Here is a 23,671-nt window from a genome sequence, read left to right as displayed (position 1 = left end):
CCAAATCCAACCTAATGCATTCAAACACTGGAACATAATTTGTTTTGCACATTTGGTTGAAAGCAGGTGTCATATTTCCAAGTATACAAAACCTGGAGACCATTTAAAATGGAACTAAACTGGAGTCTGTGGCTTTCGTTTAAAATTACCTAGACATTACTTCTGACTTGCTAAAATGTACTCTGTACCCAAAGACACTGAACTTGTCAATCATCTTAATAAGAGCACCAGTGGATACCTCAGGTCTGGTCAGAATGACCAGGACATCATCTGCGTAGAGTTACATTATCTTTTTTTTATCTCCTGTAGTTAGGCTACTTATGTTGGGGCTTGTCCTTATTGCCTCAGCCAGGACAATCCTGCCTTGTTCCCCTCTCGGTACACACGATGGAAGATCTCAAGCCATTAGTAAGAACTGCAGCCAGAGGATTGTTATCCAGTAACTTAACCCGTTTAATAAACCGCTCACCCAAACCACATTTATTCAACATGTAGAGCAGAAAAGGCCATTCAGTCTGGTCAAACACCTTTTCTGCATCCAATGAGACAACTAAACCATCTATTGACTTTTGGTAAAAATATTGGATTGTGTTCAATAACGTGCGCATATTAACAATAGCTCCGAACTTAAATAAAACCAGTTTGATCCCAATTAACAAGCAAGGGAAGTACAATCATTTTTGGCACACTTTTCTTTGACACTAATGACATTTTTATCTAACTATTCATGAAATTTTCTATCACATACTATTACAATTGATTAGATTTAATGACATAGTATACTATTATTATTATTATGAGATATTTATGACATGCCATCCTATGACATTTTTGTAGCACTGTATGTTGTGCGTATTTATGTATTCATTGTATGTATACGCATGTGTACAGATCACTACAAGTTGGAATAAATGAACTGGGAGCTCTACATTAAATACCGGTGCTCTTTCTGAACTAACCTACAAAGAAATTATTATCTTTTTCACGCAATACATACCTGTAAATCTGCAGAACAGAAATCTGAAAACGGCTTTGTGTTAAACATTTACATTTTAAGCTGTTTCACGAGTTGTTTATATGGTTGCTCATCGTCTCACAAAAACATTTAAATCTCTTCTTTTCAACTAACAATCAGTCTTTATTTGGTATAATTTTTAAAAACTACAAACAATGAACTTGTAGGTGAACTGGTTCAAATGTCATCAATGACAATCATTATTACATTTCACAACTTCAAGGCATTTTACTGATTTAAAACATCCGAAACCATGTAACAGTGGTAGTTCTTAAAAACACCAGAACGAAACAGACTAACAGAGGGTAGGAAGGGTAAGTATGGATGATACCTGCATATTATTGAGCACAGTGCATCTTGATTGTTGATTGTCTACCAACTTAATTTGCATATGTGGAGTCACAGTCACCCCCCCCCCCCCTCCTCCTTAGTAGTCACATACTGTACTTCGTCATCATGTCTGAGGGGGATTGTGTTTCTCTCTGGGATCCAACAGATTATCTCAAGTTTCAGTCAAGACATGAATTAATTAAATAATTAAACAGAAATGTGTCTTTTCCTAATGAGGGAAACTTCATGCCGTGAACCATAAATACCATGGACAATTAATCTGTTTTACCCTCATCCTCCCTCTTAAAGAAGAACTAAAAATAGCTATAGAAATACTTCTTTTTCACAAACAGTCACATTAAACAAAACCACTGTTTCACATTAGAGAAACACAGCTAAATGAAGAATAACCACAAAGAAATCAGTGCACTGAACATCAAATAGAAACATAACTAACAGTACAAATTAAGATATTTTTACAGGCTTTGACTGGATGTCTAAGGTTTCTGTAACTTTTTAACCTGGCTGTGGCAAATACTTCAAACTAAAACACACATAGAAAATATTTAAAACTTGACTGCGAAGGACAGAACCCATTAAGAGAACTACAAATAATCTTAACTGGCGTTTTTAAAATACTTTAGATTATTACCCCTCTTACAAAAATATCCAAAACTTTCTAGGATTTCCAAGTCTGTAATACACTAGATTTATAATTATTATGCAATGTAATTTGCTTGTAGCACTTTTCAATTATAGTTATACACACACATAAATAATTATAATTCTTTATAACAATAATCATAACACATTATTAAGCATTTTTTAATAACTTAAAAGTCAAGTATCACAATACTTTACATTTGCTGAAGTATTTTTTTGCTATAAATGCATAAATGTGGAGAATTGTTTCAGTTATTATCTATAACATGAGTCAGTTGAGTAGGAATGTGTGCAATTTATTGACTAGCTGATTAAATGTGGATACTTTTTCTAGTCAGCACAAGAAATACGAATTGGTAAAATGAAAGGAGTTTGGAGCAGCATGCAAGAATAACCAGAGGCTCTGATCACCGACGACACTCTCTGACAAAGTTTAACCTTATAGATTAAACTGCAAAATTTTGACACTTTTTTGAGTGTTTTGACACTTTTAGACTAGTCGACTAGTCTAAGATTAAACTTTCATTTATTCATCTGAAAAATGAGTCCCTACTTAGCTTGAGTGAAATGTAAATGTTGATCATGTAGTTATCAAGAAATTTGAAGTAAATTGGAGTACTCAATTTCTGTTTTGACCCGTTAATCAAATGAAATAATTTTACGATGTTTTGGGTGTTCTTGCTTAGATATATTAATATTCTTTACTACTCTTAAAGCGCCCTGTGACCATTAAGAGTAAGTTATAATCACATTGTTATCCACTGTAATAGTTTAAACAATGCATTATGAAATTCTTATTAGGTATTACAACAATAATAATACACTACAATCTTTGCATAAAAATGTTAATAGGGTGACCAGCAATTATTAAGTATTAGGATACCTGACCTTGTAAGTCATTTTAAAATGCTTTATATTGTTATGTATAGTGTATAATATATTATGTTTAATGTTATGATTATTGTCATAAAGCATTTTGTGTGTGCTTATAACTGTAATCACACAGTGTTAAGAGCAGATTATAATGCAGTATAAGGATGTTTATAATGCACCAAAGTCATGAGCGTCACAAAAAGTATTACTAGAATAGCTTCTTTAATATACACAATCAGGGGAGTGTAAAAACAAGAGTGTTAGAGAGGGGCAAACTATGAATTATGTGTGTTTAAATTTTCCAAAAGTTTGTTCTAGGAGCTAAAAGGAAAAACTTTGGTTAGGCTGTAACTGGCTGTTTGGAGGACACATTGTTGCATGTCTAAAAATTTCAGTGTACAGACTTTTGCAAAACAGGAAAAAAGACAAAGAAATATCCAAAATAAAAACAAGACATCTACCTAAGCTCTTCTTGCCCTTGCAAAATAAAAACACTATCTGGTCATTTCTTTTTGGTTGTTTTTTTTCAATCGTGTTATTTTAAATAAAGAAATATATACACAGATGATAATATGTACACTTAATAAAGACCTGTTTCGGGCTGCTCTTCGGTGATTACTCTGCCTGAGGTGATGCGGGTATAAAAACAGTCTCTGGTCGATGCTGTGCTCAAATTATTGTTCTAAGGACAATCAGCAGTATACAAGGCTCGTGGTACTGAGAACTATAGGCTTGGGGATAGTCCTTGGTTTGAAGGTAGCAGAGTTACGTCATGGAGCGCTTAGATCACTTCTCATTAAAGCTCATTCCAACAGAAATGTGCTGGACATAAAGGACAGTAAGCAAAAGCTGCAGAGTGATTTGAGTCTCAGTTGTGCATCATGATATTAACTGACAGACGACTGAGCTTCTCCATGACGTAACTCTGGGATAAGGAGCTGTGGTGGAAGCTTGAAGGCCTCGGCCGGTCTGAGCATGAGAGTGAGGAACAGGAGCAGCTGTTGATGTGTCTGCTGTCGCCTCATCACTTCTGTACATCCAGGTACTCGTCACTCATTACTACAGAGGGCAAACACAGACATTATCCCTCAGGTTGTCTCGCCACCATTTACATTTACTATGTATTCTACAGACAAAATTTTCCGAGTTTGATTTGAGTGTTTTATGAGGCATAGAGTAGATATTATCTCCCAACTTGCGTTACATCCTATCAATTGACTTCACTCCAAATCATTACCACTAGTTTAAAACTTCTATTTAGAAAGTATGGTTAATAAACAAAATTTATATGAAATTATACCAAATTTTGGTGTAAAAAAAACAAATAGAAATTAGAAAATCATATTCAATGTTGTAAAGATCAATGCTGATGAATTATCACAAACTGGCATATGTCAAAAATGTTTTTAAAAAAATTAGCAAAAAAATCACAAACGTGGCCCTCCCAGGTCAAATTGCCCCGGTCTGGTTTCATTGTTTATGAAGCAGTTAAGTATAAATGACACCCAATTATTATTATTATTTTTTTTTTTAAATCTTCTTAGCCAACTTCATTCCAACTTATTAGCACAAAAGTATCAATTTTATACTTCTTTTTGGAATTTGTGGTCAACAGATCTCATTTATATAAAATGATACAACTATTTTTTTAGGAAAATAAGCATGAAACACTATTTTGGTTATGACAGACCTGTATATGTGATTGTATGTGTGATTGTCATAGACTAGTATATAAGAAAAATTGGCTAAGATATTCCCAGGTCAGGACTGAATGATGTGAGTGAAAACAAGTATATTTACAAAAACTAGTCTACATTTTTTCCAGAATTGCCTTTTCATAGCCCAACTGCACCACAAGGGGGGCTGTGAGTCACGTACAAAAAATAGTTAAAAACAAACAAACTTTCTGCATGTGACTCTTTCAATAAACTTAATGCTTATGAAGTGGAAAGCTCTCCTACTTCTGTGTGTATCGCTATAGAAAACAGCAACCAGTAGTGCTTTAGAGACTGAGAGAGAAAGGGACAGTCGGTATATTACTGCTGAGGAGCAGCATTCAGACACTCTCCTAAACCCAAACGGGTCTCTGTGTCTGTCAGATGGTCTGAAGGGGAAACTGGAGCGCAGGGTAATAACATAATTCACATTAGACTATAGGACAGGGCTTATTTTCTTCAAAATATAATGACTTTATTCTCAATTTTCAGAGATCTCAGATATGTGGTAAATGTTTTTAACATGCAGACAGTTTTGAATATGGAAAGAAAACACGCATGAGCTAAAGTCCAGGGATTTATAAACTTATTATGATAAATTAATGCGTCACTGACATGAATAGGTGTGAAATGCACATATAAAGAGGTTAAGGACAAGACACAAAGAAAGACTGAAGGGTAAATCATACCTGCACACGTGTTGCTATACATTTTTGAAAGCAGTACCAAATACCCGAGAGCCTGTCACTTCGCACCTGAATTTTGTGTTTTCCATCATATAAAAATGCATTTCCACCAGAAAGTGTTGCTTAAAAAATCACCAGAAAGCAGGATATTACATTTTTTAATGCTTTTAGGAGGACTCCAAGATCCCTCACTTTATATGTGTACTTTTCTTCCAGTAGCTTCAGACTTTTCCTTTGTAGGCTGCTCTTATTTTTCATTGAAAGAATTTATAATAATGCTTATTTTTCATCACCACCAAATTATTGCTTTCTAATGGCTGTTGTTTATGATCAACAATGAGACCTAATTAAGGTTTGAATGTCAAATTTCTAACTGAGTTATATGTAAAACAAGCTAATATAATTTCAGTTAACATTGCTTTTTCTTTACTCTCTGAGAAACTAAAGATAATGATATTCCAGCTGCTCAGTTTAATCACATCTGTTATTTCCCATGCTTCTTAATGATACAACAACACAACACAATACTCAAGGTAGACAGCTTGCTTACATTTTAACTGACTGGGGCTTTAAGGGACCTGAATATAAGGGACGCTGGCCTAAAAAAAGGTTAAAAATCACTGAGTTAAACTGTGGATATCTACCTGGTCACTGGGAGGCAGCTTTTCGCCGTTGACCCCAAGAAGCACAGCTTCCTCTGTGTTGTCGCTCTTCATCTCCACCACAATGTTATCTTTGCTGGACTTCTCTTTGGTGCTGCAAGACCCAAAAAAAAAACCTTTGTCAGAAACATACACACATGCACACATATAATAGACTTTTCTTCTGTACATCCATAAACTGATGATGATTTATTGTTTGTTTTGATTGACTTTTTGGCCCCTTGTGGGCAGTGGGAACAAGCTGTAAACACAACACCGACATACATCTGTTGTCACTTTTTTATGCTGATAATGGTGAACTTAGCAAACAGCTGATTTTTTTTTACACATCAAGCAGTTATGGAGCAACATTATCATTCATTTGGAGTCATGTTTGTGTATCTGACATACATAAGGCTTACGTTCATGCTCCTTTTAGTATTATTTGTTTTTTTTAGCTCTATTGTCTCTGTTGTCTGATTATATCAACACGATGGCATGCAAGATGCAGTCACAAAACTTTACAGATGTTTAGTTGAGATCACTATAAAAAGCCAAGTTTTGCCGACTAAAGACGCTTTCATCATTTCCTTATGAGCTCTTTGCGACACCAGAGAACATAAATATAAACACTCCATAAGCATTAAAGTGCTCCATGAACTTCTGTCAGTCACGTTTTTTGGCATTTTTGCCTTTATTAGATAGGACAGAAGATCAACAGTGTGGAAGAGGGAGAGAGAGTGGATGACATGCAGCAAAGGGCCACAAGCTGGACTCAAACCCATGGCCGCTGCGGCAAGGAAACGGCCTTCATATATGGGGTGCCTGTTTTATCCACTGAGCCACTGGACACCCCATCGGTCACATAATTTGATTGCCCCTCGTGGGTCCTGATGATGTGGGATGACAAATGCAAGAACTGCCCAATAAACTTTCACTTGTCAGTCAGTACATCCTTATGTTTACTTTACTGCAAGAGTGATCCCACTGTGAATGTCTCTAGTTATAGGATGAATTAATTATGCTAATATACCCAGTTATATGTAAATCACTGACTTTTGCATTCATTTATCACTCCATTACCTGTTTTGATCATCTGCCATGCTGGCCTTCTTTCATGTGTTAATCCATCTCCCAAAAAACTGGCTGGTGACTCAATACATATTTGATGTCCACTACAATTTACACTGGGTCTAAAAGTGTTAAAACCCAATCACATCTTCACCCTCCGACATCAAGTGACTCGTTGAACTTACAGGTCTTGTTTGCCAGACCGACCACAGATCTTGCCCTTTTTGTAGAGGAAGTAGAGCACACTCCCCAGGATGGCCAACAGCAGGATGCAGATGATGAGAACTGCGATAATGATACCTCTGCCCTCTGGTGGAGAAAAAGCACAACAACAACCACAGGGTCACTCGCTGTAACTGGATAATGAATGAGATGACGGCATGGGGCAGGAGAGTTGGATACAGGATCAGCATCAGGCAGGCTGTGCAGCATTCCACAGTGCGTAGGAACAGCAGATAGCATTTTTACAGTGCGTCTAAAGAGAGTGCAGCACTAGCATCAATCAGATGACCTAAACCTGACATAAAGAGAAGAGGTCATTCAGGAAGAGGACAGGTGCACATATATATATATATATATATATATATACACACATATATATATATAGATATAGATATATATAGATATTTACAGATGACAACATGCACTGGAAGAGGTAAAGATTAACAACTCAATGGTGATTTGATGTTTTGTTCATCAGGAGAGGGGGAGTCTGATGAATGCTGGGAGGTGAGAGAGAGAGAGAGACAGGGAGGTGCTGTGGAGGAGAAGTGGAAGGAAGCTTTGTGCCTTTGAGATGGAGAGGTGAGGGAGAGCCCTCAGCAGCGTAACTTACAAACCTTTCTTGGCTCTCTCTGAGGGGATAGCTGTTTTTGCTTTGACTGAGAAAAACAACACGAGCACAATTATCAGTAAGTGGCTGGATGTGTTATATAACTCCTATCAGGAGTCCTCACTCATACACACACAAATATTCTCTTTTTCTCTGTCACTCACAAACAAACAGTTTAGATCTCCAGCAGAGGCCTGGGCTGAACGCAAATGTTTAATTTGAGGATCTTATCTGCGAAGCTAAACATCTATCCTGATTGGTTGGCTGTGGTCAGTAGCACAACAGTCATTTCCCAGTGGAACCCTGTTTGATCTCATTTAACCAGCGCTTCGCCCAGACCCAGAACAGCTTTTCTCTGAGGGGATGAAAATTTCCTGGCATGGTGGACAAGAAAAGAGGAGGCAGGCACCCGTAATGGGAGTCAGGAGACTCGCTCTGAGTGCATTTAAAGCATCAGCTGCTTTCTGAAGTCACACTGATGCTTGTGTCTGTTTGTTCGGTTGTGTGCCGTGTGTGCATCCGCACGCCATAATTGCTAACAGGAATGCATTCCTCATCACACTGCTGTATGGAGAAGCCATGTCAATCCTTTTCACCTGATTAAACTGATTATTTATATGGTATAGATACTTTCTAATACTCATGACAAAAAGAATGCATATATAAAGTTTAATTACATAATAACCTGACAAGCAGAAAATGAAAGCTGTGCCGACAAATTATACAATAAGACACTCCGCAGCTATGACAGGAATATTACCCATTAAAGACTATAAATACCTTTTAGAAACCGCAGCTTTTAATCAGAGCGATCACTAACCAACACTAATGTAATGACCTTTCAGTCATGCCAGTGCGGTAATTGCTTCAGGTATTTTCAAGTTTTCCTTTCTCGCTCTCATTCTTGCTGTCTGACTCACAGAAAAAGACTCTGCCCGACCATTAAAGAGAGGAAGTGTGTCAACCACCTAACTTGCAGATAATAACCTTTACTGACGGCTGAAGCATCACATTAATTCTCGAGTCCTTTTCATGGGATTTTGCTCGATGCAAGTAATTTTCAAAAGTTTTTAAAGTTGACTCGACTCGAGTGGTGCGAGGCGGACAGTGACTGTGGTCTTACCTGTAGCGGTGGAAATGGTAGTGGTAGTTGTAGTGCTACTAGTAGTAGTGGCTGCTGTGGTGGTGTTTAAAGCTGAAAACAGGCAAATGCAAAGAAGGGAGGTCACTCCCTGTTAACACATTGGGGGAGAAGGGGAGCACATCTAACAGCCACACAGCTTCAACATCCCAAACAACAACAACACTGATTCAAATGTCACAGGCGACACGTCACTGCACACGGCAGAGCTGGAGGCCTTCGGACAAAGTAAAAATAAACACAGTAGTGAGACAAGAAGTGGAGGAAGGGGGGGGGGGGACAACAGACAGAGATGTACACATAAATAAACACAAAGTGCAGGCACAGGAAGGGGCAGAGAGAACTCACTGGCTGTGATGTTGAAGGTCACCACGTCAGTGCCGAACTCGTTGGAGGCATTGCAGAAAATGGTGAGGTCAGAGGTGACCTTGACACTGGCCACACTCAGAATGCCCATGTCAGTCTCCTTCTGGGATGCTGACTTGATGATCTGGCAGAAAATCACATAATTAAAGACAAAGAGTACAACAGGTCCACCAGAGGAAAAAGTTTCCCTTTCTTCTGCACAAGTCAGAGTTAAGGAGTTGAATGCAGCTCTAACAAATGGTGTCACACACTGAAGAGAGGTGCATTGACTGAAATGCAACTACACCATCCTTTAGAGGGAGCTGATAGTGCCACTCTCAGGTCAATCAGTGACTTTTTTTAATACAGTAACATGGTAAGAAAATACACTAGTTATTCAAGAAAAACTTTTTGCAAGAGCAACTTAAGGACAAATGACAAAAAATGTAATAAAAACAAGAAAATTAACTGATAATAGGACAAAAAACAGAAAAGTAAAAAACAAGGAAATGTAATGAGAAAAATAGCTTAAAAATAATAATGCTGTAACACAATTTTAAAATATACAATTAATTATTATAATAATTCCAATAATTATAATCATACTTATAGTTTTCTGTACATTTTCCCCAAGCTTTTCAAAAATAATTCTCTATATTCTCTATATACACATTTCTTGCAATATGCAAAATATGTCTTGCCCAGTTGCTCAATACCAATGTGGTCATGGCTGTGAGTACATTGTTTAAATACTTGTGAAAGGTTTCTAAATGCAGCACAAGAAAGTGGAGAGTTAAAGGGAATACTCTATACCCACTTACATTTTATTTACATCTTAAATTCATGTTTTTTTGTGGTCTTCATTAGTAGTTTATTAATGTTTATGGTAATTTATGAAGTAATTTTGTATGTTTGGACACCAAATTTCTCTTTTGGGTCTTGAACTGAAAAGTTTTGAAACCCCTGCTCTGGACACGAGTGTCAAAATTGATATCACAATCTCTTCAGTCTTGAGGACTGAAGAGATTAAGATCTAATCTAGTGGGGACACATTTGTGAAAACTGCACCCCTGCTGCAGCTGTAATTAACCCCTCTGAACACTGAATTCACATGTATGGTCTCTGAATGCTGCTTATTGGCTGTTTGTGTGAATTGCATTGCTGTTGTTTTAACTTTTGCTGTTGTGTTTTTAGTCTGTTTGTTCATTTATGTGAAATTACTTATGCTTCTATCTTGGCCAGGACTCAATTGAAAAACAGATTCTTAATCTCGGTGGAACTATTCCTGGTTAAATAAAGGTTAAAATCAAATAAAAATATTTCAAGAATGGGAGGCTTTTCTCAGCTATACCTCTCCATCAGAGGCGGTCCAGATAATCTTGGGAGCAGGGAAACCTCTGACGTTACAGCTCAGGTCGACTGTGCTCTCAAAACTCTCCTCCATCTCTGTGTAGTCCTGCTCCATGATCTCTGGTGGGCCTGCAGAGAGAAGAGCAAAACATAAAGGCCTATAAAAGCTCTGTCATGACCATAATGACTACTACTTATGCATGCTGCAAGCACACAGATACAGCTTTCCTTTAAAACCTTATGCATTGGCCAAAAACTACAAATGAAACTACAGAAAAATGTGAAAACTAAACATAAAACATACATGAAAAATTAAAACCATATGTTATATGAGGATATTTTTTTAAGCATAAATATTGATTATAGCATAGAAGAAATGTAATATTCAATATATAGAGTATCTGTGATCATATTTACCCTGGACATTAACATTTAGTGTCCCGCTGGTTTCCATTCCCTCGATCTCAGTAACAGTCACCACGCACATGTACGTCCCTGCTGTGTCAAATGTAGCATCTCTCAGGGTTAAAGTGTGGTCCATTGAAACCTCCTGTCCATCCTACACTAACAGGAAAACAAAAGCACATTTAACACACACTTGCACACGTAGACAACAATAATTAGAAATTAATAATATTATTGTTTTTTGTAGATCAGACAGCTGCCAAACGGTGCTTTCATCAAAAAAAATCTTAGAGTCTGCTTAAGGTTGCATAGCACTCTTACACACTGTACAACTGGAAGCCTTTAAATTAAATTAAATTTAATTAAATTAACATTTGTCTTGTTTTTGTTTTGTTTCGTGCTGTTTTCAGGTTGCCAGTCTGTCCAAATCTTGTGAACACGATATCTCAAGAAGACCCTGAGGGATTTTCTTCAACTTTGGCAGAAACTTCCACTTGGACTTAACAATAAACTGATTAGAATTTGGTGGTCAAAGGTGACCATGCATCCATTTCATTCTCGTGAACAGGATAAATCTCTGAGTGTTTTACAACGTACCCGATTGCACATAAAACAATAGGTTGATAGATTTCTGAAATGAACGTTAATTAATTTAGGTGTTTTTATATATTTGACACAAAATATGGTTGCTGTTTGTATAATTGTACTATCCTGCATGTGTGTATGACCTTAAACCAGGCTGTTTTTGTCTGGAGAGAGGAGAGGGCATTGCACGTAGCTGTCAGCTCCTGTCCTTGGGGCACCACAATCGTGCCTTTAGGTGTCACAACAGCAGGATCGAGGTCTACACACACAAAAGGGAGGGAGAAAAAAATGTTTAAATTGGGCGTGTACAGTCGTACTGCTGGTAAAATGTGTCATGGTCACATATCATATCAGTGCAGATTCCTTACAGTTGACAAAAACAGAGGTGTTGTGTTTGATCTCCTCAAAAGTGTCCGTGTCCGTTGAGGTACACTCGTAAGTTCCACTGTTCAGACGGGTCACATTATGCAGCATCAACATATCGGTTTCCCAGTTTTCATCGTCCTACAAAAAAAACAGAGTGATCTGATCAACACATTAACATAATTTGTGTATGTATGTGTAGGTAAACAACTTTAACTGCTGAGGAAGATTATGATAGGTAGCTGCTGTGTTTACATTGAGTGAAAAATGGTGGGTTTTATTACATGAGAGATTGTTAAGAATGAAGATGGCATATTCCCGTTGCCACGGCAGTGAAGCTCGATTGAGTCCCCTTCCTTGATTTTGCCTTTTGGTGACTCAACCCAAACACTCACAGCTGTGGAGGGGTCTGAGACAGAGAGAGAAATTCAAGGTCAGACCACAAACTTGAGTTTTTTGCCCTCACAAATCCGTAGCAAGTGTTTTATCAGTCTGTCCTAAATCATTTTCACTGGACATTGACACTAAAGTTGCTTGCTTAAAGGGTCTCTATTAAGAATTCAGGGCATATGAGCTGTCTGGACACGGTTCTCAACATGGAGGTTGCTTAGATAGTAACTCCATAAACAATGCTAAACAATGGCAACAGTGCTGACAGAGCTAATAATGTTAACTCGTCAGGCACCAAAAGGGTGGGTGTTAGGCTTCTGAGATGAAGCAAATGCAAAACCAGCAGCAATTACTGTTTGAGCACAGTGCAAATATGGGCGATAAGCTACCCAGTGTGATACTTACATGTACCAACATGCACACCTTGCCAGACCGGCTATCCACTACAGAGAATCTTGGATTATAACACACACGCGCACACACACACACACGAAGAGGTAGTGTGACTTCATTTTCTATTCAGGTCGCCACGAAACCATACTATCATTGCATAGCAAATAGTGGTTTGCTGATATTTTAATGCTCTGAAAGTCGCATTTAGTTCAGTCATACAGTTTTTTACAACAACTAAAGAAAAATGCTGATTAGCTATTTTTTCTTCCTGTGCAAATCTCTCACTCTGGCATACAAAAATGAAGCTGACGTTATTAATCCCGGTCACAAAGCTCTGGTCGGTCAATTTCCCCAACCTGAGAAAACATGTCAAAGGGCACAGCACCAGAATTTCTAACTAATACACAGCATTTAACGTCCCAGTATTAATTACGATTGGGAAAGTAAAAACCTTTTTCAAGCTTTGTTACATCCAAATTGTAGCCTGATAATATGGAGGGTAGAAAACCAAGCAAATGTGGATGCCTAACACCCTTTAATTTGATTGAAACTAAATTTAAGGTATGTATCGTAGTATTTTTGTCATGAGAGTCTGTCCATTGTCCAGCATTTATCCCATTTGATGGCATCAGCCCTGTTAGTTCCAATTAGGAGATATCTTATTGGTATTTTAGATCATACTGGTCTTCCAACTCTTAGCATGACCCCATGTCCACAAAGTGAGATCCCGTAAGAAATTGCTTTCCAAGTTTGGTGTGGGGGAAATTAACTGGGCTGCACAGAGCTCTGACCTCAACACCCCATCCTATACCTTTGGGACAAACATGTCCTTATTGCCAAAAATCAGGGCCTGACTTGTACTCTTGTGGCTGATAGGGAGCAAAATCTTTGCAGCCCACGTGGCAATCTTGTTGAAAGCCTTCACAGAAGAGAGAAGGTTTTTATAGTAGCATAATAATGCACATGGTATCACATATGGGCGTTACAGTCTGGTGTCCTCACAGACGGATGATACAGTGTGTCATATTAATGGTCAGTATGGGGCACCTGATGTCTCTACATATAACTCTAACTGTCTCTCATTAAAAAGAAACATGTTGTGTGGTCTCACAGTGCGCTACGTTCTGCTGATGTGATGCCGTTATACTAGGTGTGACACTCACAGTATACAGTGATGTTAATACGGTCGGTCTCAGTCATCCCCACTCCTCCAGGAACAAAGTAGGTGATCTCACAGTAGAACGTATCATCTTTGTCTTCCTTCGTCACCTTCATGCTCAGCTCACTCGTAACTGAGTACAGACCGCTCGATTCAATAGTGATGCTGGGCACCACCTTCACCACTGGAAGACACAAAATGTTTGAAATCACTTTGGAATCAGCACAAACTGAAACAGTGTATTAGTGCATCGTTGATCCTGATATCAATTCGTCTCACCATCCTGAGCCCCGTGTAGCGGCAAGTCGTTTCTGTACCAAGTGATGTTGGGCTTTGGGTAGCCATTTTTGACCTCGCAGGTCGCAATCTATAAGAGAAGAGATAATGAGGAAAGATCACATTAAAATACGGAAATTGTAGCCTGATGGTTATTGCATGATTTTTACACTGTGCTGTTCATGATTCAAAGCTTGTTTACCTTGGATGGATTTTCTTCTTTGACTGAGATCCCTGTTTGCATACTCTCAATGGTGGGACGGTGTGGCGTTTCTACAGAGGCATTGAGAACCAAATCAAGAACTGGAATAGGCAAAATGTTCTACAGAAAATGTCTGTGTTCGCGCAGCTGACAATTAATAGTTTAAACACTTTGACACAGCTTCAGTGTCATAGCATATTGCATGGTACGGTAAAGCCTAGTTCAGACCAAAGATTCACAACAGGACAAAATTGTTGCAGGAAAAAGTTGCAGCCATGTGAACTGGCCTGGCTCAGCTCGACTCAGCTGGCTGTCACCTGCAGCTTGGCTTGTTGAGTGGCTGGTTTTAAAACACAGAGCACGTCATCTGTTTCAACATCCAACTGGCTCATCCCCACTGAGCCCAAGTCCTTTACATCCACGCAGTTGTTGACATGTATGTCAGTCTCCATCCTCATAATGTGAAAGTGGGATGCTGCTGCTGCTCTGTATGTATGCACATCACACACACTCCAGCTGACTAATTAGCTCTGGTTATTTAAATCATTGTGGTGTATTATAAACACAATCATAGCTAGCAGCAGCTTATTATCACTGTACTCTTTTTGGAGAAGTTTCAGGTTATATTCAGCTATAAAATAAGCTTTAAAATCTGGAAGTCAGAACAGAGTCAGTTGTTGCCAAGAAGACCACAGACCATCTCGTCTAATCCCACTGGTGTAAATGGGCAGGTCTTCAAAACACTGAAGATGGGCACACAGCAAGTAGTTTTAAGTTTTATCTTGTCTCATCACAAATCTTTGGTCTAAAAAGGGCTTAAGTTGAAATTTAGTTGGAGCCACTGAAAGGGTTTGACGTAGGGTTGCAATAATATGAGATTTTTTTCAAGGTTTATCATTGTAAGTCACTTTTAACCCATTTACACCTGGATTGACACCCGCTTTCTTCAGTAGCATTTAAACCTCTAAAACCAGAGAGGTTAAAAGACATGGGAAAAATGATTGCATATGTTTTTCAATACTGTAAATAAGCAAATGTAAGTGGTATAAAATCTGTTAATTTTCATACCAAGTTATACCTTGAAACCAGTATACTGCTGCAATCCTAGTTTAAAGTATTATTGTTCGCACTGATGTGACTTGGGGTGTCAGTGAGAGCAGTTATACGCAGAATGGGTACAGGATGAAAGAAGTTGAAATGTCTTTTTGCCAAGTGTGAGAAAAATATTGATGCATAAATTATGCATAAAGTGTGGAAATTGTGGGAAGTTTTTAGGTCAGAGGATCTGAAATGAGCATCATTTAACTGTTGTGTTACATCCACCCTTTAGATAATTATCTTGTGTGTTTTTTAAATATGATGTTGGGCTTTTTAAATTTACCTTCTTCTCTCTTTTTAATCATAGCTTAAAGAAAAACAGGCCATCTCAGATTGACTCTTACCGAAGACCCTCAACTTTGTGCGTCCTTCCCCAGTCCCATCTGTTAAACCTTTGACGAGACAGATAAATTCCAGTTCATCTTCCAGCTGCACATCGTAGATAGTCAACACTATCTCTCCAGTGGCTCCTGTGCCGTTCACACTGATCCTGTCTGTGAACGGTGTGCCTTGGTCTATAATCGTCATGGTGGTGTCCTGATAGTAGATTTTCTGCCTTTCACCTGACCGTGTCACCTAAATGTCGGAGTACAAACACAGGAAACAGGACATGCATGGACACATCACACACCTCTGTGTCTGCGTGCATCAGGCTTGATGAAACTTACGTATAACCACTGTATGACCATGCCGCCAACACCGTCAGTCGATGTGAACATGCAGTTGATCTGAGCGGTTTCTCCTCTCTTCACTTCAACTCTGTCCTCCATGTTCACCTCCAAAGCAGCCCACGCTGAAAAAGAGAGAGAACACGGTGGGTTATAAATGTCTGTCTAACATGTTTAAATAGTTTATAAGCATCAACCTCGTACCTGCACCAAAACACAAACAATTTGCACGCTTTTGCTTCTTTCTTTTTCTTATTCTGACTAGGTGCTTTATTGTCAACTTCAGACACAATTCGCCATTTCTTTTCCGAGTCAGAAATCGGGTCAAAGTAAGTCTTAAATATGTCCTTAACATATAGTATTTTATCAAAGATCTTTGATGATAGAACAGAAATGCTCCTTCAGCTTTCAAACCTCTGAGTGTGAAAGCTGGCGTTTGTGTGACTGATAGCTGAGCCGACAGCCGACAAAGTCAAGCTCCAGTGCAGATTTTCAAAATACAGAAAGATCACATAATTAAAAGGAATGCCAGACTCAAACTGAGGACTACAATGTGGAAAGTGTGATGGGAATATCGCATTTATGTGTGTTTCAAATTCCTTATTTGAGGAAGGTCGCAGCATAAACTAGGGGCCCTGACACACCAAGCCCACGACTGGCTGTCGCTCAGTGTCATTTCATCTATTAGAGTTTGTCGCCCTAGTTTTTGCGATGTTTCCTGCCATTTTATTTTGACCAATTCAGCATGTTGAATTGTCGTCGAAGCGGCAAAGTCTGTCAGTGGATGACATCGCTCTGACTGGTTGTTCAACTCAGAGCACAAAAAGAGAAACTGAGGTGAGGAAAGCAAACACTCGTTATTTCCTACATGTTGTTCTTCATTTTAAAGGCAGAATTACGGTAAAGTGATGAACTTACCAGACTGTTCTTGTTGTTCAATTATCTCTACCCACTAGGACATTATATCCACATTACTGATGATTATTTATCAAAAATCTAATTGTGTAAAAATGTTAAAACACCAATCGTCTACCAAAGTCAACCCAATTGGTATTTGGTCAAAAATATTGTGATTTTTGATTTTCTCCTTATTGCTCAGCCCTACTTTGCAGTTTGTTCAGGGGCACCTTTTGAAGCGATGCAACAAATGACTTTTATTGCCACTAGTTCTTTGATGTCAGTTTGGTGTTTCTGGCCCTTAATACTTTTGATAATGATTTCTCACAGTACTGATAGAAAAATTACTTAATAGAGATATTGCTTTTAAATTACGTCAAACTTTTCTTGGTTGAAAATTTCCTCTCATTTATCCACCAAAATCCATGCCAATACCAATACAGCTGCAACAAGCCAATATTGGCCTATGCAGTATATCAGCCGATCAAAACGCAATGCCAATACAGCTATACTGAACCTGAAATGAACGGGATGGTGACACAACAGAACATCAAGGTAAAAAGCTGACTGATGTTCATCATCCTTGCAAGAACCCGAGTTATGGTGAAGAAAAAAACATCCACACCCTGTTGACACAAACTCAAAAGAGGCTTGCAGGCAAAAAGAAGAGACAAGAAAGTCACGGAGGGTCAAAGGGAAAAGAGAGAGATGCTATGACAGGAATGAGAAGCCCACCCATGTCCACATTAATGTGCTGCATTCCACCATGTCACTCTCTCACAGGAAGAAAGGCTCAATTTACAGGCAGCATAGTAGCCCCACTGTTCCTTCATGATCTGTGTCTGAGGAGCGAGTGGTTTTCCCCTTCCAGGGTCTCTCGCCATCCTTCTAGTCTATAGGAGAGACCCTCAATTACATTTTACATCGCAGAGTGTCAGTGGATGCACGAGATGCCAATGAGAGCTGTAGCCTGGAAGTATCAAGGCTGCCAGGTTTGATTTAGCCTTTCCTGTCATTGCATTGTGTTGTTGACTGTAGCTTTTCTTGTTGTTTATGTGAAGAGATGCTCCAAAGAATGTAAATGTGGGTCATCTGTGTCCTGCAATGACCTTTTTTCTTTTTTTTTTTTTTTTTACTCATCTATTATAACTTCAAGGAGCACAAAAGACAACACGCAATAAACAACAAGTTATCCATTTAGTCTCATATTTTATAATTAGCAACAGAGAAGGGGATTTTTTTCTACATGATTGTAATTTTTTTAGCGTGTAAAAATTTACATCACAATTTTCAAGACTACACTTTCTACTGTGTCATGGTCTTCCTCACAAAATCTTGTTTGCTTAGTTGTCATGGAGAAAATTTAGTTATCATCACTTGACCCAAGTATGGAGCTTCATCGTGATAAGAGTTCAAATTTGACCAAAGTTCCACACATGAGCCACGTGATCCACTGAACAATAGTGTGTGATTTTCCTGGAAAGCTTTGAAAAAAAAATTAGTGAATTAAAGCGAGACTTTGAAAGACAAAAGAGCGCTTTCTTCCACTTGCACATCATAATTTAATTTTTAAGAAAATAACTCAATGGTTTGTGAATATTTTCTGGTTTCTTTACTCCTCTATGACAATAAATCAAACATCTTTGGGGTTGCGGACAAAAAAAGACATCAATAAAAATTTGATAGACCAAAAAGCTAATCGATAAATTGAGACGATAACCACCAGATTAATGGACAACAAAATTAACTGTTAGTTGCAGTTGCTTGTAGGGGCTAATGTTATCAAAGTTTATGTACTAATGTTATCAAAGTTTATGTACATTATGACCCTTTTTGACCTGTGCTCTTTGTCACCTGTGGCTGCAGTTCAGCCAAAGCTGAATCTCACTTTTAGATGTTTTTTCTTCTCAAAATATTTTTTGGAGCTGACTTACTGGAACTGGCATCACCAGAACAATTTGCAAATACTAGTTATTCTTGAACTTCTCAGTTCAATTTTGATTTCCAAGGGGTATTATCAATGGCAGTAGACCAAAATGCCCCTGGATGCCTACAACCAATCATAGCGAGTAAACGTGACATAATAATGAGGTACGGACAAATATGAACAGACCACAGCATGCAGAGCTGAGCTGTGATGGTGTAGCATCAATATGTTTGAGTGTTGCCATTTTTGACATCAGAATTTGAAAATAATACTTCAACGCAAAGTTCCACATCAGCTGTAGATATCAAAAGTGCCACTTAAGCTGCTTAAACCAAAAATGACATTATCACGTATTTTGCATGAAGGCTCTGCAAATTGGCGGTCATCATATTACACCCACCGCATATCAGATAAAAGGTGACAGGCTTTGACCTGCACCAGATCACGTGTAAATGTGTCTGAATGGAAAGGGACCAGAGGTATCTGACTGAACAAATAAAACATGAGCACACAGATTTGTCTGGTTCCCAGGCCAAGTGAAGCAGCATTGCTGAAAAAAGGGTTTGCACACCTACCAATTCTTATTAAAAAAGCCATATAAAAAAAAAACCTAAAGATTCAGGGCACTATTGTACTGCATTTGACACCCAAAGACACTTCATCCAGGAGGAATAATCAGCTGTGTAATCTTGCAGTTAACTGAATTATCATAACACCAGGGCTGTCTGCTGATTAGCTTATTACACATCCCTGCTTCACTCCTGGCATTTCATCATCATCTGCATGGATAAAAACATCTACTGCCTCCTCCCAAACTAAACTCCTGACTGCTCCTTGACCTGCATCAACAATAAACATTCCTCCCTCTTCTTTTCTAACTCTTCCTTCCTCTGTTCACATCTCAAACCCTTTTCTCTCCCACCTGCCTCTCTCTCTGCTGTGTGTTGCTGTTTACCACGGGCTAATGGAGCTGAACGGATGCCTTCCTGTTAAATAAATCCAATTAGCCTCTCCAACATGGATATTTCCTGGCCATTAGCAATGGAGGGACAATGCTGACTCACTCGCAGCATCCCACCCCCCACCTGAGGACTTGCCTACAGTGCGAATGGTGAGTTCCAGATTCTAGTTTGCATCAGACCGAATGTTTCACAAACTCTTTCCCCATCCTGTCTGGCAGCTCCAGTCTGTTTGCTCACGGGAATCTCAATCACATCTCATTAGTAATTTGACCAGCATTCATCTCAGTGCATCAATCAGAGCGGCTGGCACTCCAAGGCCTCAGATCGATCCTCGGCAATGATGAGAGCGCAGATATTGGAGTCCATGCACATTTGATAATAGTCCTAAATCAGTATGACAGAATATAGCTGAGCATCCCGTCTGACAGCAGCAGCAGCACGCTGGGAAAGCTGGGCCTCTCCAGTTTTATGAGCTCCCCTCATCAAACAATATTCCTTCCCCGACGTGTGTGTGTTTGACCCTGAGACAACAATTTCACATGCTGAGTGTGTGATTTCCATAAGAGAGGGAATTTGCTCTCTACACTTTGGTAAATATTTGCTGCAGACCCAGAGGAGAGGCGTTGATGAGATATGGTGCAACACTGTGGCAACAAAGTGGAGTCATGCTGTTACATGTAGATGTAAAAGAGGACCTCAGGTATGTGTGTGTTTATGTGTGTAACAAGTAATAAATTTATACAGATAACTAGATATACCGTTATGCGTTTTTATGCCTTCACGTTCCAGTCAGGTTGCACTTACAGTTTACATCCATGTCTGTAAAACATGGATGCTTCACACACATCTTCCCCCTGGCAGCACAGAAGATCTATACAATCCGCACAGTTTAAGGTGGACACCCATGGTTCTTGAGTTATGGCCACAATCACCTTGACTTTTGACTACTGGATTGTAATCATTTCACTCTTGAAGTGAAAGTAGAAGTTTGTGCGTGTAAGGTCACGGTTACCTTGGCCTTTGAACAACAAAGTCTTATCAGTTCATTGTTGAGTCCAAGTGAATGTTTGTGTCATATCTGAATAGCTTCTTGTATCGATGTAGTTAAAGGTGGAGTAGGTCAGTCTGTCAGGTACAAATATCGATCAGAATAGATGACAATCTGTATAAATGTAGTTAAAAGTGGAGTAGGACATTGTGCCAGGTGAGTGTTTTGCTACAGCCAGGGCTCAGGCACTGAGCAGAGTGAAGGTGAGACGGACATTTGACAGTTGGAGAATTGAGGATGGCCGCACTTGTTGCGTTGCTGTGCATGAGAGCTTCAAAAGTAAAAGCACCAGCTACAGTAAAACGAAGGCCCCTTTCCCACTGCAGAAAAAAAAACACACTAATATCCGCTAACATCTGGCTTTTTAATGTAATGGTAAAGGTTACAATTAGCACCCAGGTCAAATGACTCTGCAGTAGTCATGGGTATTTATTGGCTCTGGCTGCGATTTGCTTGGATGAAACTAAAACACCTGGGTGAATACGCAAATTTTAGCCACTTTACCAGAAAGATGAAATGACACGCCACCACAAATTCCCATCCATTTCCACCCAAGCAGCGCTCAAACATTGTTTAAAATTTAGCCTGCACTGTGTTTGGAAGAGAGACTGAGTAAATAAGGCAAAGTCATCTGCTGCAGAGCTGTGTGCTCATCTGTGGTCCACTGGCAATGGAAAAGTAGTCCAGCGCCTATTTTTAGCAGGTTTTCCCCATGTTTAAAAAACCTGAGTACACACACTAATTTGGCTGGAAAATGAATAAAAGTATCAATTCCTGCTCTATATAGCACAACATAGCAAATCCCAATCAAAACCAATACCACCGATCTTTGAGAGTGGATCGGGACATCCCTAATGCTAAACTAAACTTTTTACTTAGTTTAATACTGTATTTACCTTTTGAAAATAAGATCAATCTTGTCATCTAACCCTTGGCAAGAAAACAAATATGCGTGTTTCCCAAAATGTCAAACTGTTCCTTTAAAAAGACAAAAGGTTTGAATGTTTCAGTCAGTAAAGTATTTGCCTCAGTGACGTTGTGGAGGCACAAACAGAATATGCAGTTTTATATCTGTAGGGACGTTAGAAATAGATTTAAATTAAAATGAAGCCTGAACTTCACAAGAATGCATAACAAAAGGATTCTGGCACCACTTAAAGAGGAAAACCCTTACAAGGACAGCACTGTTAATATTCCCACAGATATGCAGAACACATTCCAAAGAGATATTGCAGTTAAAAGAGATATTTTACTTTGATGCATGAAGCCAGCCGAGTCTGGGTCACATGCATACGCACACATGTACAAACACATCTTCATTAGTGTGTCAGTACTGATAATCAAGCTTCGGCGAGCTCCAGTCGAGGTTACAGGTGATCCCTCAGCAGAAATAAACATCTCGGAACAGCTGTTCCCCCAAAAAACACAGCTCACCCCACACAGAGGACGGATTGTATTCAAAGGCACTGTAAAATTAGGTACACTTACAGATAAGACACAATAAGCCACACAACACACCAGTTATAAAAGGAGAGCTGTGGCAGAGAGGATAAGATAATCTCAAGGGGGAAGTCATATCAAAGACATTGTTATGTCTACAATGAAGTCAAAGGCTTTTGTCGGGATACACAATCAGTTTCTGTATTTGGAGAGCCATGATAACAAAACTTCCTGCCAGACTTTGAGTTATAAAATCCCTTCGTTTAGTCCTCCAGCTGGAAAAGTATGCACAGAAAATCTCTTACAAACACAGAAAACTATTATCAGGTGATCAGCAGATAGTCTTACATCAGAATGATATATTTTTTAAAAATTTATGAGCATATACTTTAAGCAGACACTTCAGATACCCTCTGACAGGTACAGCAGACATATGAAAGGAGGCATGTGGCTGTTCAAAGGCTGGAATCTGTTTCGACTGTCTAACCATAAAGGGTTTAGTTGACAGGCTGCAGTCGACCTGCCCTCCCTCTGTCTGCGCTGGCAGCTGGCCCGGACCACAGATGGTTGTCGGTAACGGAGGGGAGAAGACGTCCACCTTTAGCAAATTAACTGGCATTCAAACCAGATTACTGCCCTGGACTCCCTTTGACATTAATCTGAATGGGTGGCAGAACGTTGGGACAGGTGCAGAACATGGTCCCACAATGATTTCTGAATACTCACTTTAAGGGGGCTTTCACACCGATGTCGTTTGGTCCGGACTTTCAGACTTCTCAGTTTGATCCGAACCAAAATGACAGGTGTGAAACCTCCCCTGGACCATGGTTTGGACCAAACAGCCAAACATTGGTTCGACCAAAGGAAATGGCCTCAGTCCAGATCAAACTGAAACAAGGTTCAGTTCGTGTTAAGTGTGAAAGCATTATTTTGAAAGCGTCGGACCTTCATACCAATAACAGGAAACTGCAGCAGGCTAACCGTAAAAAGGAACAGTGACATTACCAAAACAAAATGAGCCGCAGAAGCACATGGGGTCCACCTAATTCCACCTGTTCCTCCTCCTTGTACTTAAAATTTGTTCTATAATACTGCAAAGATAGCTTTTTTTTTTCAGCAGTCTTTAGAATTAGGCCGTTTCACAAAGCACGCGTCAGCAGTGCGTGACGGCAGCCTCGCCAAGCTGCAGCATGTTT

At 39.1% G+C, this 23,671-nt stretch overlaps 1 protein-coding gene across 3 annotated transcripts in view; it reads right to left on the bottom strand.

Moving 5' to 3' along the window:
* Positions 1-1,114: 1,114 nt before the first annotated feature.
* The window catches only part of mcamb (melanoma cell adhesion molecule b), a 53,741-nt gene continuing 31,184 nt past the window's right edge, over positions 1,115-23,671 (bottom strand). For 2 of the 3 annotated variants that reach the window (XM_042486628.2, XM_088078930.1), the window contains exons 2-17: positions 16,202-16,326; positions 15,878-16,109; positions 14,436-14,506; positions 14,237-14,324; positions 13,962-14,141; positions 12,300-12,424; positions 12,021-12,156; positions 11,796-11,911; positions 11,080-11,221; positions 10,664-10,791; positions 9,316-9,457; positions 8,950-9,021; positions 7,834-7,875; positions 7,180-7,303; positions 5,927-6,038; positions 1,115-3,940 (exon numbers count right to left, since the gene is read on the bottom strand). In XM_042486628.2, the coding sequence (XP_042342562.2) occupies positions 3,938-3,940; positions 5,927-6,038; positions 7,180-7,303; positions 7,834-7,875; positions 8,950-9,021; positions 9,316-9,457; positions 10,664-10,791; positions 11,080-11,221; positions 11,796-11,911; positions 12,021-12,156; positions 12,300-12,424; positions 13,962-14,141; positions 14,237-14,324; positions 14,436-14,506; positions 15,878-16,109; positions 16,202-16,326 (1,838 nt within the window). In that variant the 3' untranslated portion in view covers positions 1,115-3,937. The remainder of the gene's footprint in view (positions 3,941-5,926; positions 6,039-7,179; positions 7,304-7,833; positions 7,876-8,949; positions 9,022-9,315; positions 9,458-10,663; positions 10,792-11,079; positions 11,222-11,795; positions 11,912-12,020; positions 12,157-12,299; positions 12,425-13,961; positions 14,142-14,236; positions 14,325-14,435; positions 14,507-15,877; positions 16,110-16,201; positions 16,327-23,671) is intronic. The other variant, XM_088078931.1, reaches the window with a different exon arrangement.

The sequence above is a fragment of the Plectropomus leopardus genome, chromosome 6 (assembly GCF_026936395.1).
Source record: "Plectropomus leopardus strain MGB_pleo_1.0 chromosome 6, ASM2693639v1, whole genome shotgun sequence".
Lineage (NCBI taxonomy): Eukaryota > Metazoa > Chordata > Actinopteri > Perciformes > Serranidae > Plectropomus > Plectropomus leopardus.
The sequence above is the reverse complement of the archived record's forward strand: the minus strand, read 5'-3'. Positions and strand labels throughout refer to the sequence as shown.